Genomic DNA, 17,659 nt, shown 5'->3' on the forward strand with positions numbered 1-17,659 from the left:
TTCTTTATCAGTGTGTGTTTGATTTATTTACTTTAAAATATTTGTTGTCTTCAAAATTACAATCCTGATTCATTTGTTGGGATAAACTTGTTATAAAATTAATCACATCTGTCTTACAGACAAACTGTCATGTGTAGTGTAAATTTGGAAACTTATTTATCTGCTGGCCACACGTAGAAGTAACACTAACTTAAACTTAAAACACGAAACGCAGCATCAGTGCCGCCATCATGCCCAAAAGTGCTCCGTAGGATGACACTTGCTTGCCACCACTGCTCATCATGGAACCGTTCATCTTCGCTGATTGATTGTTCTCGTTGGTGGACCGTTGCTTCTGCGGCTTGATCTTGCAAGCGTCCTTGCATTCGTCACCATCACAGATGTCACAAAGTGTGGCCTGGGGCCCTTCGTAGAACTGCCGGGCAATACGAGCTACAGGGAAAATGGGAAACAAAGTGTCAGTGGCGTGTTGTAAAAAAAATGGAAAACTCCTTCGATATTTACTGTTGTCATAGTAATCGTAGATCATAACCGGTGCGGGCTTTTGTTTGGCCACCTTGTGGGTACGGAAAGCGGAAATTGTCGGGCATAGCTCGTTACGATCCAGGCTGTCAAAGTATAGAACAACAATTGTGTCGCCGTCCTTCAATTCCACTTTCTGGAACGGGAGAAAAACAAAATAAGTATTTGGCTCAGTATTAAGAACTGAACGGGCTACAAACCTTGATGTAGTCCATCTTCTCCAATGACGGCAACGTATCTTCGTCAGCAGTAAACCCACTTGGAAATCCAACTTCCATGACGGCCATATTTGAAGAGTTCTGTCCAACGGTCGGGACAAAATTGGTGCAAACAGTCAAATGCAGATAGTCAGGATTTGAGTTACGGTTGACCTGTGGATCCAATACGAATCGTGGCCATTCTCCGGTCACATTCATATTGTACTTGTATGACAACGAAACGATGGCAAAGCCTTTTCCAGTAGCCTTGATGTCAATGTTTTTAGCTGATGACGGCAGTTCGAACTTCTGTAAAATCATGTTGTTTTGGGCGTTGACCTTGATCTCGCGTTGTTGGTTGTTGAAAGAAACCACAATGGTAACATCGTTGTTACCGGATGAAATTTTGGCAGCCAGTTTAGCTAACGCTTGCAATCCTACAACGGTATCCTGAGTAGATTGGAATCCTCCCTTATCGTTACGCTGCGAAATCAACCACTTCATAATCGGTAGAGCATCCGTGTCCAGACCAGCTTCCAGGAATGCCAACATGCCATAAGCAGACATTTCAACATTCACCGAATTGGGCTTACCGTACCATGGGTTCTTGCTATCGGATTCAGGAATCGGTTTGTGCCACCACTTAGTGTCTCCATCGGTTGTAGCTTTGGTATCCAGTTGAGACAAAGTGAAGTCCTTAGCGCTGTGCTTAGCCAATTGTAAGGCGTAAGCTGCAATAGCCAGGGCATACGTATCTTCCAATCCGTCAGTATTTCTTACGATGTAATCCAAAGCCTTGTTTATTACATTGTTGTACTTCGAGCGTAGATTTGTGTTCTCCAAGAAAGCGATCAAGGTGTAAGCCGTCAAAGCGATACCTTGCCCAGAACCACCTTGCATATCTTTGTGCGAAACCTTGCCCACTTCAGGGAAGCTACCGTTGGAAGCCTGTTGCTCACTCAACCACTGCAATGACCGATCGATAACCGCTTCATCAACGCTGATGTGACTTGCTGCTTGCTTGAACGACCTCGCCACAAACGCGGTCAACCAAGTGCTTCCACTGGGATCCGAATTTCCGAAAGCACTAAACGATCCGTCATCGTGCTTGTAGGTCAACTCCCGCTGGTAGCCTGCTTCCATGAACTTTTTGGCCTTCTCTTCGATTTTGGCTGTCAGCTGATTTGTGCTCTTGAGGTAATCCAATACAACGATGTTCGGTACAAAGTTCAACATGTTCTGCTCTCCACAACCGTACGGCATCCGGATCAACGAGTCAAGATTCTGGATTGTTGATCCAAGAACGTCACCTAAAATTGAGTCAATGAAGTCTGGTCGATTTCTGAATTCATTTAAGATCTTACCAATAGCGGAAATTTCAATCCGTGTAGAATCCGGGACGGCATTCTTCGGCACCTCCACTGTAAGGTTCTTGGTTACCTCCGGGGCAGATCGAAGATCCATGAACGTTGCCTTGTTGACGTATTGCGGCAAGCCTTCCGGTTCCACCAGCAGTTGTCTCTCGACACCATCGCCAGCCGTTTTGGTCACTGCCACCACCTTGATCGTGATCTGACCCAACTTGGTTGGTTTGATCATGAACGACACCGTTTTGCCACTGTTCGCCGGGATGCTGACGCTTGTCTTGCGGAACAATTCCAGCTCTGGGCAAAGAGGAAACTTCGTGTTAGGAGGTGTTTATAAATAAAAAAAGCACTAAAGAACTCACTAGGATTTTCAAGAATTTCATTCTCGACATCGGCAAACTCGAACTCCTGTTCGGTGTTGTGGAAGGTCACTTCGGCGAACTGATCCGTGTCCATGTAGTTAAAGACGACAATGGGGATGGCCACGACTTCGCCTCGCTTCACCGAATATGGCAGATTGGTGGAGACGAAGAACGGCAGAAAGACGTTCAATTTGCGAGGCTGCTGGGTCAATCCGAGACCGTAAACTGGATTCACCGAGAACCCGGTAATGATCCATGACGTAATGGTATCGGGGACCTTTTTCGTAATGTTTTTTTGACCAGAGAAGCTGCAGCGATCGTAGGAAAAAAATATTAGAATTTTGGCAAATCGAAAGTTTTTGGTCACCATTTCATGCAGGTTAATAGAAAAGTTTAATCTAAAACCCCAAAACAGACACCACAAATTGATTACTCTAAATAGTTAGTGATAATACAAACAATACGTGAGATAAAACCCAAATTTGAAAACAGCTTAAGCTTACAAACCACCATTGATGATATGAGGAAAACAACACTTCAACCCTACAAGCAGAACAGCTTAATTCGCGTAGAATTAAGATTAGTTACCGTTAAGAATTATAGATTTTAGCAGCTGAGGTTTTTTTTTAATTGTCTTTTCACCCCGGGATTGGCCTTGCAGGGATCAATAACCTGTTGAACGTAACTCCTCGTGATCTCGACCTAGATAAGTATGAACGTGCGCTGAATTTTAGCAGCAGTAGCGACATGTGACCATCAGCTGTTATCAAACTTATTAAGAGGTTACCAATTATTCGATTTTTTTTAATCAACAAACGCCAATTAGTCAGCATTCGGGTTGGTTTTCCGTTAGGAATCAGTTGTTTTTTTTAATTCTTGTAAATTAAAATTTGTAATTAGATTGCGGATGCGAACAATAAAAGCACGCTGCCTTTTTTTTTTTCTTGAGCGACAAATATTTACCCCGAGAAAGCGTAATCGAACAGCCACGTGTTGGCGATGTCCTTCGAGAGGAACACACGTGGCACGTTCTTGTGCGGTTTCGGGATGCGACTGAACGCATAGGGCCCGGCCAGCGGGGGGCGGGTGTTCGTTTTGAACGCGTGCACCGGCAACGAGCGCGGTTCCTTCTCGATTACCGTGTACAGGGGAGTGCCGTCCGGTGCCCGCACCACCTTGTAGGTGATCGGCGGCTCCGTGGCAGAGGAACGGTTTTCTGCAAAACAATTTTTACGAAAAGTTGAAGTTTTTTTTCTTCATAAAGAAACATAAGTCTATCCCTTGCTTCCTAAAAGAACCCATTCATCTTCGTTGAAATAAAAAAATTGAACAAAAAAAGAAGTTTATCCAAATATTGCCATTTATTCTGCAAGAACATTCCAAGTTATTCTCGATAACTCAGTTTCGCATGTTAAACCGATATTTAACCAGAAACGACTTTAATCTTTAAAGATTTTTTTCCCACCACGCTGTAAATTATCATTTGAAGATGTATTACCGGTAGTGAGCTTTTTGATTTCCGGTGGAACCAATATGGAACTTGCAAGCTAATTCTGTTTTTTTTTTCACTCATTCTAATTAACCGGAACTAGAACAATATTCAAATCTCGCGTGAGCTTTCATTACATCCTTTAAACATCTTAAAAATTCATAGAAAACTGCTGCAAAAGTTATCAAAACAAATTTAAATTATATCGAATCATATAGAATATGTTGTCCAGGATGCAAATATTCTAAATGGAAAGAAGTGGTGATTGGTGCCTGTCAGTGTTTGTATTGTTTCGCAATGAAAATGTTTGTTTACATTTTGATTCATACGACGTTATGGAAGCTCACGCGAGAAATATTTACACCTGCTATTAGTTATCGATACTGGAACAATATCAATATTATTCAGACACAGCATTCTACAACTGTACTTTTCCAGCAACTATATCTAGTTTGACGGAGCTAGACAGTTTTAAAGTAATATCAGCACGGGCCATTTTTTCCTTAGAGCAAGTTCACTGGTGTTGGGAAAAACTGGTAGAAATTTTGTCACTTTTAGCACATTTTGAAAATTTTGCCATGCAAAAACATTTTCAAGATCTGTGGCCTTCAAGTTTTTCAACAACACGTGTTGTAGTTTCGCATGCTGTGATGCAAAAATAGCAATATTTCTATCACATACGGCTGAAATAGAAACAGTGCTGTAAAAAATACATCGCCCAAAGATCTTGGAAACATTTTTGCATGGTAAAATTTTCAAAATGTCAAAATGTCTACCACTTTTTCCCAACACCAGTGAACTTGCTCTTATAAATTTCTACGTTTTTTTTTTGCCGGAGCAAAAACAATCTCTAAATAATCCTGGCTACTACGTCTTATTCACCGGAGGCAAAACAATCTAATAACGACCTTGCAATTGCCTTCCAACTCTGTGCAGTCAATCCGTTTTTTTTTTAATTTTTACCGGAGCCGGAGCAATCTCAAAATAACTTAAGAACAGCCTTCTAACAAGCGCGTTAAAAGCCACTCCGTCATATTTAATTAACGGATTCGAAACTATTAAAAATGATTTCAGAAACAGCTTTCGAAATCAGAGCTTTGGCAGCCTTCCTGTCTAATATGCAAAGCCGGATAAAACTCAAAGTAATTTCAGCAACCGCCCTCAAAATCGGAGCGTTTTCGGCCACTCTGTCTTATTCACCGGAGCTAGAACAACCATGAAATAATCTTAGCAACGGGCTTTCAAATCTGTGTTTTTAGTGATGACAAATTAGAAGACACGAATGGGTGAAAAGGAAGATTAATTTTGAATTAGTACTTTCTTGAAGACCTTACTTTAAATCATGGGTGGCCAAACCAACAATATTTGACACATGAACAGCAATTTCTAATAACAGATATTTACTGCGTTGAATTTTTCTCATTTGATTGTTTTTCTAAAAGCGATAAGAGCTCCTAAATCGGGGCATGACACTAGTTTGAATTTTGACTGGTTCTTAAAGGCTTCATGGAGAGAATAAAATGATATTTTCAAAAAAAAAAAAAAACTGTAAAATTTAGTACGAAGCTACCTAACGTAAATCAAAACACATTTATTAATGGACTGAACTATTTATTTGTCAAAGTGTAGTATTTTATGCATTTTAGAAGGAAGAACTTTCCTCATTTGTCAGCTTCCGTTGAAACCAACGAAATTTGATGTCATCAGATTTTCAACCAATTATAAAATTTGCTCATTTTTGCAGACGGTACTGTTCAATAGTTTATGAAGCTTATTTGCGATTTTTCACATGGGTTTTCACTACTAACATTTTTAAAACATTTCATTTGAAATGCTATTAACTTTCAATGAGTTTCGATGTGCCATGTTATAATATCTGCTGAAAAATAACAAAGTAATGTGGATTTCAGATACAGTTTTTGCTACGGAAAAATGTCAAATCTAATACCTCAGAATAGTCGCAAGAGAAGTCGCAAAAGTTTTAGAAAACTTGTCAGACACCCGTCAGATTTTAAAATTGTCCCCATATCGATGATACATCCGATATTAAAATGACCTAAATTTTTATACAATCATATAAAAAATTGTTTGTATCCATAATTAAGTAAAGAGAAAACAACACTAAATATATTTTCAAATGTGTATATTTATTCAAATCTTTAAACGCTAAGGGGAAGGTGTTGAGTTTTGAACGGAGATGTTCATATTGATTGGCGCAAAGAATAACTTGTTCTATGGTCAAAATCTTCTCTGTTTTTCACATCTTTTAGTTTAGAATTATCATCTCTTTTCAAAGTATAGCGCCAATTCAGCCAGGCCTGATATATTTCATGTCTAGCAAATCTTGAAAGTCTCGAAGTTTAGTGAGAAGTTTCAATGATAAAGAAGTTAGTAAATCTCAAATCATTATATTCGAAGATCTACCATTTATGGAGAAGAAGAGTCGAGTTTTCTATAGGCATGCTTTTCGAAGAATAATACCTCCTTGGTCGAGGTTTCTTTAAAGATCACTTTAATTGGTACAAGAGGATCAGATTTATTTTTGTTAGAAAATAATCTTCAAGCAAACTCAATCTGGTTTTCATGAAGGATAGTACCAAGTTTTTGAGCGATTTTGCAAATGCCATTAATCTGATTTTCATTTTTAACAAATGGGACTCTTAGAATCATGAGACTTTGCCGGAAAGAAGAAATTGCGTTTTTTTAGTCCAGACACCTCTATTTGCAGTTTTATTTTCATCTTCAAATTTTTAAAACCTATTTGAATAGTGTCAAATTTTGAAAAAAAAAAAATTCTTTGAATGTTTCTATAGCCGCAGTCACTGTTTGAAAATCCAAGTTTGAAGTACGTATTTCATTTAAAACTGCATTTTTAATTGTTGAAGATAGTTCAGTTTGTAAACTATCAATGATGGAGGGCTGGTTAACTTTTGAATTCATAATTTTAAAGTAAGTTTATGAACAACTTTGTTTGGATCATTAATTTTTTTGTGCAGCGCTGCCGATTAAATTACGACATCTGATCCTTGAAGCAGTACGCACAAGCGAGTTGATTTTTTTTAAGACGCTCGAAATCGATCTCTATCATCACATCATTTTCCTTGTCTTTTTTTTAATAAAAGTTAGACAATTCAGCAGGATACAGAAGTCAAAAAACAAAAATTTTTGTTTGAAAAATTTTAAGACCATGAAAAAAATTTCATGTACTTAGTACTCCCACTCTATCAGACATTCCTGCAACAAATTTACCCAACAGAAGTTTAAACCATGAATTAAAATATGATATATCCATTGCTCTATATAACATTTATGTATATGTAATTGGGTCTGGATGAACAGGAATGTTATTTTAGTCATAAAATGTTTCCAATTTAGTAAAGAAAATGATAATTTGGTCTCCGAAACGAGCTCTCAATAATTTTTCTAATCAATCCAAACAGATAGAGTAAAAACCTGTACCGAATTTCATTAATTATGTCATACCTTTATATTTTTGAAAGAAAATAAATTAAAACAAAAATTATTTAATTTTATTATAATTGCAAATCAGTTATTTATTTTCTTGCTCTGAATATTGAAAAGAAATTGTGGTGTGGGCCACCATCCTATCTCATTTTCAAAATTTGGCCCGTCTGTTGAAAATGTTGGCCACCCATGCTATAAAAAAAACTAAAAATAAGCATATCAATAGAGCTAGAACATCTGAATATTTTAGAATAATGTTTTTTTGTATTTGAGCTTGTGCCAAATTGCCAGCTCTCAACTGGTTGTCCAGCTTTCTTGTTACTTTATTAACTATAGATGTGAGAACAGAGAATGATTCGATTGCTTATAGCTCATGATGATTTCACAAGTGTTTGACATATGTTTTCGAAATGGACTTAACTTAAATCGTTATGGTTATGAGAGTTATTAATCAATTGGTCCACACATGCAAAAGCAGGTATGAAAAACATTTTCACTATTTCATTCTAGTGTAGTTCAATGCGCAAGATTGTTAAATTGGAACCAACAACCATGTTTGAAATTATGGAATGTTGATTTATGTTTTCTAAGATATAAGTTTCAACTTCAATTTCCAATACCGTAGCTTCAATTTCTTAAATCTCTAAATGATACATGCATTCTGAATTCTGATAATCCGTGAAAATTTTTGTGCCTTTACCAACCAATAAGTAAAATCAGAACATAAAAATTTTGGCCCCAGCAATTCAAAAAATTGTGGGCAAATTTTTAAGTTTTTTTAAACACAGATGACAATAGGATTGCTAAAAATTGAAATATCTAATTTTTAAGGGTAGAAATGAATTTAAAAATTTCGGTTTTCGCAGTTTATTTATTAACCAACCCGCGTTCGTTGAGATCAAGCCAAATCCAGGTTTCCGGGAAATATTTGCGAACCTGATCCTGAAATCCACCGCCTCCGAGACCGTAAGGAGGTCTCGCTAAAAAAAGGGAAACAAAACTTGAATAATGGGTATTCAAATTTATTGCTGATGTGTATTTTATTCAATTAGTCAATTTTAATGTTTTTTGATTTTCCATTCAGCATTGAATTCTTATGTTATTACTAAATTTAAGTTGAATGTTGGGCCTTCGTACGACAAAAAAAAAACAAACACTTCAGACGTTTCCTAATTTGGATTTGCTGGAGGTCCAACGTTTCTGTGTAGTCCTGGAACAATTGACAAGTTTTTGACACAATGTGTCAAACATTTAATGTTTGTGAAATTTACTGTGTTGTTTGAACTGTTGGCCATAGTTCAATACTTTTTAATTTTTTTCCAATAATTTTGTGTTTTACAAAGCATAGAGAAAGTTCAAGCATAGATAGAAAGAGCGTTTTCACAAACAAATAATGAGAAGTGAGCTGATGAGAACATTCAATTTCCAGAAAAAAACAGTCAAACGATTAGAGCCGCAGCATTGATCTGTACAGTTGTTACCGATGTAAATGCCAATTGGGACATAGACAGCTGTAGTTCATCGTCTATTTGGAGCAAGTTCACTGGTGTTGGAAAAAAAAGTGATAGAAATTTTAACACTTGTAGCACATTTTGAAAGTTTTACCATGTAAAAATGTTTTCAAGATCTTTTGGCGTTGTATTTTTTTACAGCACTGTTTTTACATTCCAGCCGTATGTGATAGATTTACTGCTATTTTTGCATCACAGCATGCGAAAATAGAACACGTGTTGTAAAAAAGACTTAAACTGACTTGACTGATCTTGAAAATGTTATTGCATGGTAAAATTTTCAAAATGTGCTAAAAGTGTCAAAACTCCTACCACTTTTTTCCAACACGAGTGAGCTTCCTCTAAGAGCAGGTAAGTTATTGAATTAGTCATATGCGAGCATGCTTAAAAAAGAGAGAAGAATGGGACGAACATACAGATGGCCTTCACGATAGTTCGGTTCAATGCATTTGAAAATAAAAACAAACCCATCGAAGTCATTCCAGATCCACGCTTCCGGAAAGGATTTGCGGACGCTGACCGCATCCGGTCGCAATGCAACAGAAGACATGGGGGGAGGGCCCATTGGAGCCATGGCAAGAGCAGGTGCTGCAAATGCCATACCGGGGAAGCCACCCATTATACGATCCTCTATCCAGGGGTCTGAAGGGAAAGTATCAATTAATGCATGGAAGGGTATATGTACTACGATTTGGGCTCAATGGGCGGATTGTATCTGGATGCTGTCAAATTGAAGGCTTGGTTTTCTTACGCAATTGATATGTGAAGAACCAACCTTAAACGGAATCAAAGCAATCGATACAACGGTACATTAGTTGAGTTAATAGGAATTTTTCGATTGCTTTGATTCAGTGGAATATTCAAGCAAGTAGATCCACAACTCACATTAGAGCACCTGTATCCGTGGTCGAAACAGCCGGTTTAGACCCAAATTCCAACCAAAGCAACCGCATCCGTGGTCCATTATACTAGTTTCAACTCAACTTTTTTTAGAATCGGTATAAGAATTGATCCAAAACTGATGAATTTAAGATCTTATTTGCGCAGTTCTAAACGGTTTGACAGTTTATGGAACACGAGTGGGGTTGCCAGTTTTTTTACTGGATTGGATCTAATTTTGTTGTTCCAATTCTTGTATAAATTAGACGCAAGCATACGGGTGCTCTTAGATCACCTCTATCCGTGATCTGTTCTTGGGTCTTATTGATATAAGAATTAGACCAACAAAATTAGATCCAATCCAGTGAAAAACCTGACAACTCCATTCGTGTTCCATTAACTGTCAAACGGTTTGGAACTGCGTCAAATTAGATCCAAATCTGATCAGTTTTAGATCAATCCTTATACCGGTCCTAAATAATGCTGAGATGAAACTGGTATAATGGAACACGGATGCTGTTGTTTGGCTTGGAATTTGTGTTTAAACTGCCTGTTTAGACCACGGATACAGATGCTCTTACAAAGTAAAAAAAATTGTACATCAAAACGAGCCATCGGAAAAATTAAACAGTTGAAGGAAATAAATCTTGCTTAAAAAAAATGGATATTCGATGAAAAAACTGCATTGAATATTATTAACAAATGAGGAGATACAAAGCTCAAAGCATAAATGGAAATCTTGAACTAACTTCAAAAATCCCTATGGCTACATTTAAAATATCATTGTCTGAAACACGTGCACTAGAAGTTGATATGTACAATGAATGAAAGCGTAAAGCAATAAGCCTGAACCGATCAAAAAGTTAAAACGGATCACCAGTAACAGGAAAAAAGTCGATTTTTTGTCAAACGCTATCAACCTGTCTTCGTTGGCACTGGTCCAGATCCATGTTTCCGGAAAATCTTTGCGCACCATTACCTCGGCAGCCGGATTAAATCCGCCATTTCCCGCTGCTGCCGCGAATGCATATAAAGGTACTGGCATTTCTGGGATACATACAAAGATTTACAGGGTGAGGAGAAAATGAGTTACTGGTGCGTTACAAAAGATGCATGGGAGAAAATTGTGAATGTGTTACAGATCATTTGATGTAGCATATTTGCTAGGGTATTTCATCTAATTCATTGGTTTAACCAAATATGTATGTATGTATTCTGTAAAATTAGGTATTATTCGAGTGCAAAGTTCAGGTTGCTTCATAACTTCAGTATACCATATAAAAATAATTGTAATATTTTTCACTAAACCTGAAGTTTTCTTAGGTTTCCACAGAGAAAAGGCATTGTTTTTGTTCAAGGAGCATTGATTCACAAACATTTAGCCCAGCATCATTGTCGATCATGTTTGTTATTGATTGACAATCATGAATGTTTCAAAAGGAAAATTTGAAGAAATGGCAGGACCGCACGGTAAAAATAAAACAAGGCAGGCTACTCCCACGAGTAAACAACTCGTTTGAATGTAAACAAGTGGCGCCATTGCTATCTTCGAACAGCGTACAAGCAAAAAGCTTTGCGTGCGTAAGATAATGCTGCATACATCGAGGCTTACTAGATGGAAGAGTAAACAACAGTTTTCGGCATCGCTAATTAAAAAATTAGCGCCGCTAATTAAATTGCTAACTCATTCAAAGTTAGCGATCGCTAATTAAATTCGCTAAATGTGCCAAAAAAGTTATCGCTTTAAGCTTGAAGCGCTAATCGCTAACTGTTGACCAACATTAGGACCGGGATAAATATCAAATATCAAACTGTCAAAGATGGGAATTTTATCACCTCTCTGTGTTTTTCAAATAAAAAAAATGAGTTTTCGAACAATTACAAGAGCAAAATAACAGAATGTGGAAGATGAAAGCTATAATATCTCTTTTTAATTTAAAGTTTGGTTGAAAATTCACTCGATTTATCGGTTTTGTAAAAAGTAGATTGTATGTAAATTCGTTGCAAACAATTTTTTGGGCAATTTTTTATTTTTTGTTGTTTTTTGCATTATTTTACATTATCCTCATTTAAAATTTTTAACCTGTTTTCTCCTTTTTTTCAAACTTGCAAGAGCATTGTCAAACCTGAACATTTATACAATTTCTATAACAACTTAAAACGAAGGCTACTAATAATTACGGTGATTTTATCTTATTTTTATATGAGCTGACTTGTAAAATCTCTAGAAAACTATATCATGATAAGTAAATATCTCAACCCCTTTAAAAAGATGCTGATAAAGGGATGTTAAAAAAAATTATATTGTTTAACACCCTTAATTGTTATCTTCTTCTGTAAATGTTGCGAAAAATAGTGCTAAAAGAGAGAAAAGGGACACTCAATACATATATTTCCTCCAACTCGAGTACGCATTCCTGCAATGAATCCATTTGAGCAATCAGATTGATGCCTAATGTCACCTCAACTTGGCTGCCTTAACTTTACTTGCCAGCTAATACATGATTAATGACGAAAAATTTATTCTATCACTAATAATTCGAGAGATTGATACAAATATATGGGAGTTAGCGGTCTTCAATTACAGGAACCAAAAAATAGCGGAATTTTTTAATTCGCTGGATCAATCAAAAGTTAGCGGCAAAATTGAACTAGCGATTAGCGGATTAGCGCTTTCGTGCCGAACACTGGTAAACAATCATTAGATAGCCTCCTTGGATCATTCAGAACTGATACATATCAGTTGTGAATCTAGGACGCTCGATTACTGATAGTCTGCGTCCTTCCCTGCCACAGCTTGTTTTTTTTCAGGAGTTTTTCAAATAAAGAAGCGTCGTTGTCATGCATAATTGTTTGTATGTTTTGGTTGGAAAGCGAAAAATTGACTGCTACGATTCTTTTTGCCTCCGAATGCAGTCAAGCATGGCTCAGTGAAAATAAGTGAATTTTAGGAAATTGCATGGGAGATTGCAATCTCCAAAAGAGTCCGGAGAATCAAGCGTGTCCAGCAAAACAAAAAAAACCGGTAAAAACAGATACAGGTGTATAGGATACAGAAAGCACTCTCTATGAAGTCTCTCAACACTTGCCGAAGAAGGCACAATCCCGCTCAAAGTCGTTCGGCTCAACACCGAAGCTCAAGTGACGCTTGTGCCGCTTCATGCAGTGAATCAAAATCACTTTTAGAATAGTGGCATGATGCCAAATCTGGCCAAAAAAGAGGAGCTTCATCGTGCTGCTACAAGAATTGCAAAAGGCGCTTCTTGAGGCACTCAGATTTGTAAATCTTGCCATTTACTGTGCCCTTTGTCAAGGAAAGACTCACTCCTCAGTTTGCAAGAGCAGATGGCCTGCCAAACGGCAATTTGGAAGCGAACCTCGACATTTTCTTCTTCTTGAATTTTTCGTCCACATCGAACTTGCTCTTGTCGGTGAAAAACTACAACCCCGGAATTTGCTTAAAATCGGCTTTTATATACGTTTCGTCGTCCATCACACAGCAGCCATATTTTGTCAGCATCTTCTTGTAGTGCTTCCGTGCCTGAGTTTTAGCCGTCGATTATTGCCGCTCATCGCGGTTTGGGAAGTTCTGTACCTTGTATGTATGTAGTTCAGCTCTCTGCTTTGCATTCTTGACGTAGCTCTGCGACATGCCGATCTTTTTAGCAAAATCACGGCTTGAGATGTTGGGATTTGCTTTAATTATCTGCTTCACCTTTCCCTCCGTCTTTTTGTTCTCCGGTTCCTGTTTTCTTCTAGCTCTTTTGCCGTGGTCCAACGTCAACTACTTCTTGAACCGCTTCAAAACTTTGGAGACCGTTGAATGGTGAATGTTCAACATTTTTCCCAGGTGCCGGTGCGACAGGTCAGGAAATTCCTGGTGTCTGGAAAGAATTTGTTCTCTCGACTCGCGTTGGTTCACCTCCATTTTCGTTGAATAAAAAAGACGACTTCGAATTTGACAGCATGTAAACAATACACATCAATGAGAAAGTTTGCAAAATTTGGTTGATTTTTACCCAATGTAAACAATTTCGTTTGACTACGAGTGGAGCTGCGGGAATATTAATATCGTATTCGTTTTCACCACCCGAAAGTGTTGCACGATCCACGCCGAAAACGAGCATGAATCAAGTTTGGCCCTCACCTTTGTTGGTGTGCGTGAAATCGGCAGTGCCAACAGAAAATATTAAGCTGTCAAAAACCATTACAGATGGTATTTGTTTACGTTTGATTTCGAAAATTGAAATCAAATTTACTTTAGTTGTTCATTGTCTTGTAAATAATAATGAAAATTTTAGCCTGAATTTATGTTGAAAATTTTTTATGAATAATATGTTGAATTGTGAAGGTTAAGAATTTGTTTTATCAGAGGCTTGCTTGGTAGATTCACCTCTGGCCCTGATGATAACTGCAATACTGGCTGATTCTGGGCGGTCTATGTTTGCTACTACTGGAATGGAGTCATCCCAGCTTGATGGTTCCGATATTTTGTCTTGACAGTAATGTTTATTCCTCGCAATTCTCATCTTCGTTCGAGTATTTCCGTTTCAGATTACAAAAAAGCAGCTTAACGCATCTTGCTGCACGAGACCAACTTATGGGACCCGCCCGAGCAAAGAGAACTTTTTGATTTGAGCGATTCCGACCAGCTGATATTTGTTTACATCGGGAAGCACGCCCTGTCAAAATTCTTGATAGTATTGATGAGAGCGCAAGCACACCGAAAACTTTCAGAGTGTTCCACCGTCCACATTATGGTCCACTACCAGTGCACCACTCATCGTGAAAACGAGCATGAAAACAGCAAAAAGTGCTCTACCGGTAGTGCACCGGTGCACTACCAAACGAAAACAAATTCCCTATAAGACCTAACTTTAAGTCATTTATCGTAAGGAAAACGGTATTTCACGGACGGGAAATGCCACCAGAAAAGAGTAATTTTTTAGGGGAAAAATTTGCTCGTGTCGGCGTTTGATCTTCGCCGGGCTTCATCTGAGTAGGGGAGATGGGGGCATAATGGCCACCTTAAGGAAAACGGTTATTTAACCATAGAAAATAGCTATAATATGGAGGTTACATTATTGTTTCGTGTTCAGACACTTGAAAAGCCTATTCCCTAACGGGCTGAAACGTGAAAAACTAGATGAAAACGTTAAAAAATGCATTTTAAAAAATTTTGCCAAAAGCTGAAAACCAGCCACTGTGGAGGCATAATGAGAACCCCCCCTGAGGCAGTATGAGCACCATTAATCAGAGCAAGATGTGCGTTTTTGCCGGGGAATCTAGCAGCGAATTCAATTCGATGAAGTCAGGTAAGTCGTAGATTCATCAAACAAAGCAATAACAAAATAATCTAGATCTGTTTGTAGTATACAAACAATTCACGTACGCTCATACATTAAGTGCTTTGTTCGGAGGATGATGCTACTAGCCGTATAATGTAACAATAAAAAAATCGGTCATGAATTGTGAATGGAAAAAAAATCACCTCGAACAGAAATCTAACTCTAGTCTTTCGATTACCTCTCCGACACCTTACCAATAGGCTAAATTGTCGGATGAAAACTAGTCAAGGTGTGGCGCTATAAATCAATTTTAATTCGCTGCTAGATTCTACGGCAGAAAATGCTCATTATACCTCGATAATATGGTGATCTATATGCCCCTAGTCAACAAATTTAAGTAAAAACGTGTTTTAAAATTGATAAACGTGAAAAATCTAAAACTTTTTGATGGTAAAAATTGAGAAACAATGTGTACATCATGTTGCAGTGCGTACATTATAGATCAAGGTTATTTTAAGATCATAAAAGCTTATTTCGTGGTGCTCAAAAATTATAATATTTTCGTAACTTGAGAACCAAGCTAGTTTTTTTTAAATATCTGTGTAAAGATGATAAGGAGATTCCTTTTTTTGTGAAAAATTAATACTATAGGAAGTACGAAACAAATCCTCATGAAAATTTATTTAAGAAAATACGCACTTTCGTAGAAAAGCGTAGTTCTCATTATGCCTCGGGTGCTCGTTATGCCCTCATCTCCCCTAGTAGGATTTTTCTTTTAAATTTTATATTCTTTCGATGAAAGTATTGCAGAAGGCATCTGTGGACTTAGGTTGAAAGTTGTGGAATTAACATAGAAACTTGCAACCACAAATTACACAAAGCTTACAAATGAAATCAGCGTCCGGTGCATTAATTTTAATCTCTTCAAGTAATTGAACTTGAATACACCATAAACATAAGTGTCTATAAATGACTGAGAATTTTGTTGCAAAACTACGATGATTGCGTCACAAATAGTGAGAACACAACACAAATATCAACTTTCTTCTACATATGGAAATGGTTTTTTCTCTCTCACCTATCATTCACTATATCCCACGACCAAGTTTCAGGAAAGTCCTTCCTCGATCGCATAGCTTTCGAATGGATTAAGGGTCGGGCAAACGATTTAGGGATCGGGAAATCGTATCCTGAACTTAAACTGTTTATTCTGATAAGACCTGAGGACCGAAAATATGTAAAGTTTCTTGATAACAAAAAAAAATCCCAACAATATAATTTGAGAACAGAAGTGCAGCATTTTTTTCATAGAAAATGAATTGATGTGTGTGTAGGTGTTTTTCCCTGGGCTTTTAGGGTGAGTCCATAAAAAAAGTAATGATGCAAAATTAAAGATTTCAAGAATTCATTGAGGGTCCCAAAAGATTTTTTTTTTTATTTTGATGCACCCGATAAGGTTACAAGCCACCAAATTTCCAATAGAGTCATATTGACACTCATGGGCTGATTAGTTTGGTTTAAAGAAAGATTAAGACCCGCAAGATTGTTATTAATTGTTAAGTTTGTCAGGGATTTTTGTATTTTGTTGGTTTTATTTCTGATACTTTATCCTTGTGTCAATTTTAGTTGGTTTTATTTAGATTATTCTTTCTCATATCAGCTAATTTGAGCCACTCTTAGCTATGTGTGCGCTTCATAAAAGTATTACTCTGTGTATTTCATGACGTGCAATGATAAAAATGCAAGATAGTATTTCTGAGATCTCACTTAAAAAAGAGGATACACCTTGCAGCTGTTTTTAATCTAAAAGTTGAAATTTTAACCTTCAAAAAAGTCCCAGAAACAAAACCCAACTATCCAAACTGGAAGTCGGAACTCGGCACACACAAACCCCCAAAAACTCTACACAACGAAAACTCAACTGGACGGTGGAGAACATCCAGCAATGCTGGAATCGCTTTCGGATTCGTGGGGGAAAAATCCGAGGACGCCTCTTTGCTAAGATACGGGACTTCGTCAGGGGGCCATTACCAAAGGCCGGCGTTGCGTAATTAATCGGACGGAGAGGCATCCCCTTGTTGAATGGATACGGTATCAAGGTAGCTTAAAAACAATAAACGATGTATTGGTCTTTTCCGTTCTTTAAAATGGTTTGGAAATGACTTCATCATCATAATTTCCGGTAATAGATTAGATTAAAATAAATACAGAACAAATTCAATACAAGAACCCTAGAGAGGCTCCGGAGTGTCACAAGGCGCTAGACTTGAGGATGCAAGGTCGAAGGGACGATACGCCGAACGAATGCCGTAGTTTTTTTTTTTAAACTGTGTTCCTAGGTGTATTAGAACTGGGGATTAGCAAAAGTCACAATTTATCGGAGTCCTAAGTTAAAGCGACTAAGTTTATTCGGCCATATGTCCATATGGTCTGGTGTTTATTAGACCTAACGTCTATTAGGCCTAACATCTTTACAGCCTTTGGCCAAACACGCAATTTTATCCCTAGGTTGTTCAAAATGTTTAAAATTTTCTCTAAAATGTCGAGAATATTACAATTTATTTCATTCGGAAGCATTC

The 17,659-nt window shown here is 37.5% G+C and overlaps 1 protein-coding gene across 28 annotated transcripts in view; it reads right to left on the reverse strand.

Moving 5' to 3' along the window:
* LOC129748741 (thioester-containing protein 1 allele R1-like) overlaps positions 1–17,659 on the reverse strand; it is a 160,300-nt gene continuing 142,641 nt past the window's right edge. For 24 of the 28 annotated variants that reach the window (XM_055743444.1, XM_055743443.1, XM_055743469.1 and 21 more), the window contains 5 exons: positions 2,449–2,756; positions 2,084–2,383; positions 723–2,029; positions 505–658; positions 1–432 (listed from right to left, as the gene is read on the reverse strand). In XM_055743444.1, the coding sequence (XP_055599419.1) occupies positions 197–432; positions 505–658; positions 723–2,029; positions 2,084–2,383; positions 2,449–2,756 (2,305 nt within the window). In that variant the 3' untranslated portion in view covers positions 1–196. Of the gene's footprint in view, positions 433–504; positions 659–722; positions 2,030–2,083; positions 2,384–2,448; positions 2,757–3,411; positions 3,665–8,285; positions 8,383–9,380; positions 9,556–10,712; positions 10,840–17,659 lie in introns of all 28 variants that reach the window. The other 4 variants (XM_055743445.1, XM_055743471.1, XM_055743461.1 and 1 more) reach the window with 4 other exon arrangements.

This window comes from Uranotaenia lowii, chromosome 2 (assembly GCF_029784155.1).
Source record: "Uranotaenia lowii strain MFRU-FL chromosome 2, ASM2978415v1, whole genome shotgun sequence".
NCBI lineage: Eukaryota > Metazoa > Arthropoda > Insecta > Diptera > Culicidae > Uranotaenia > Uranotaenia lowii.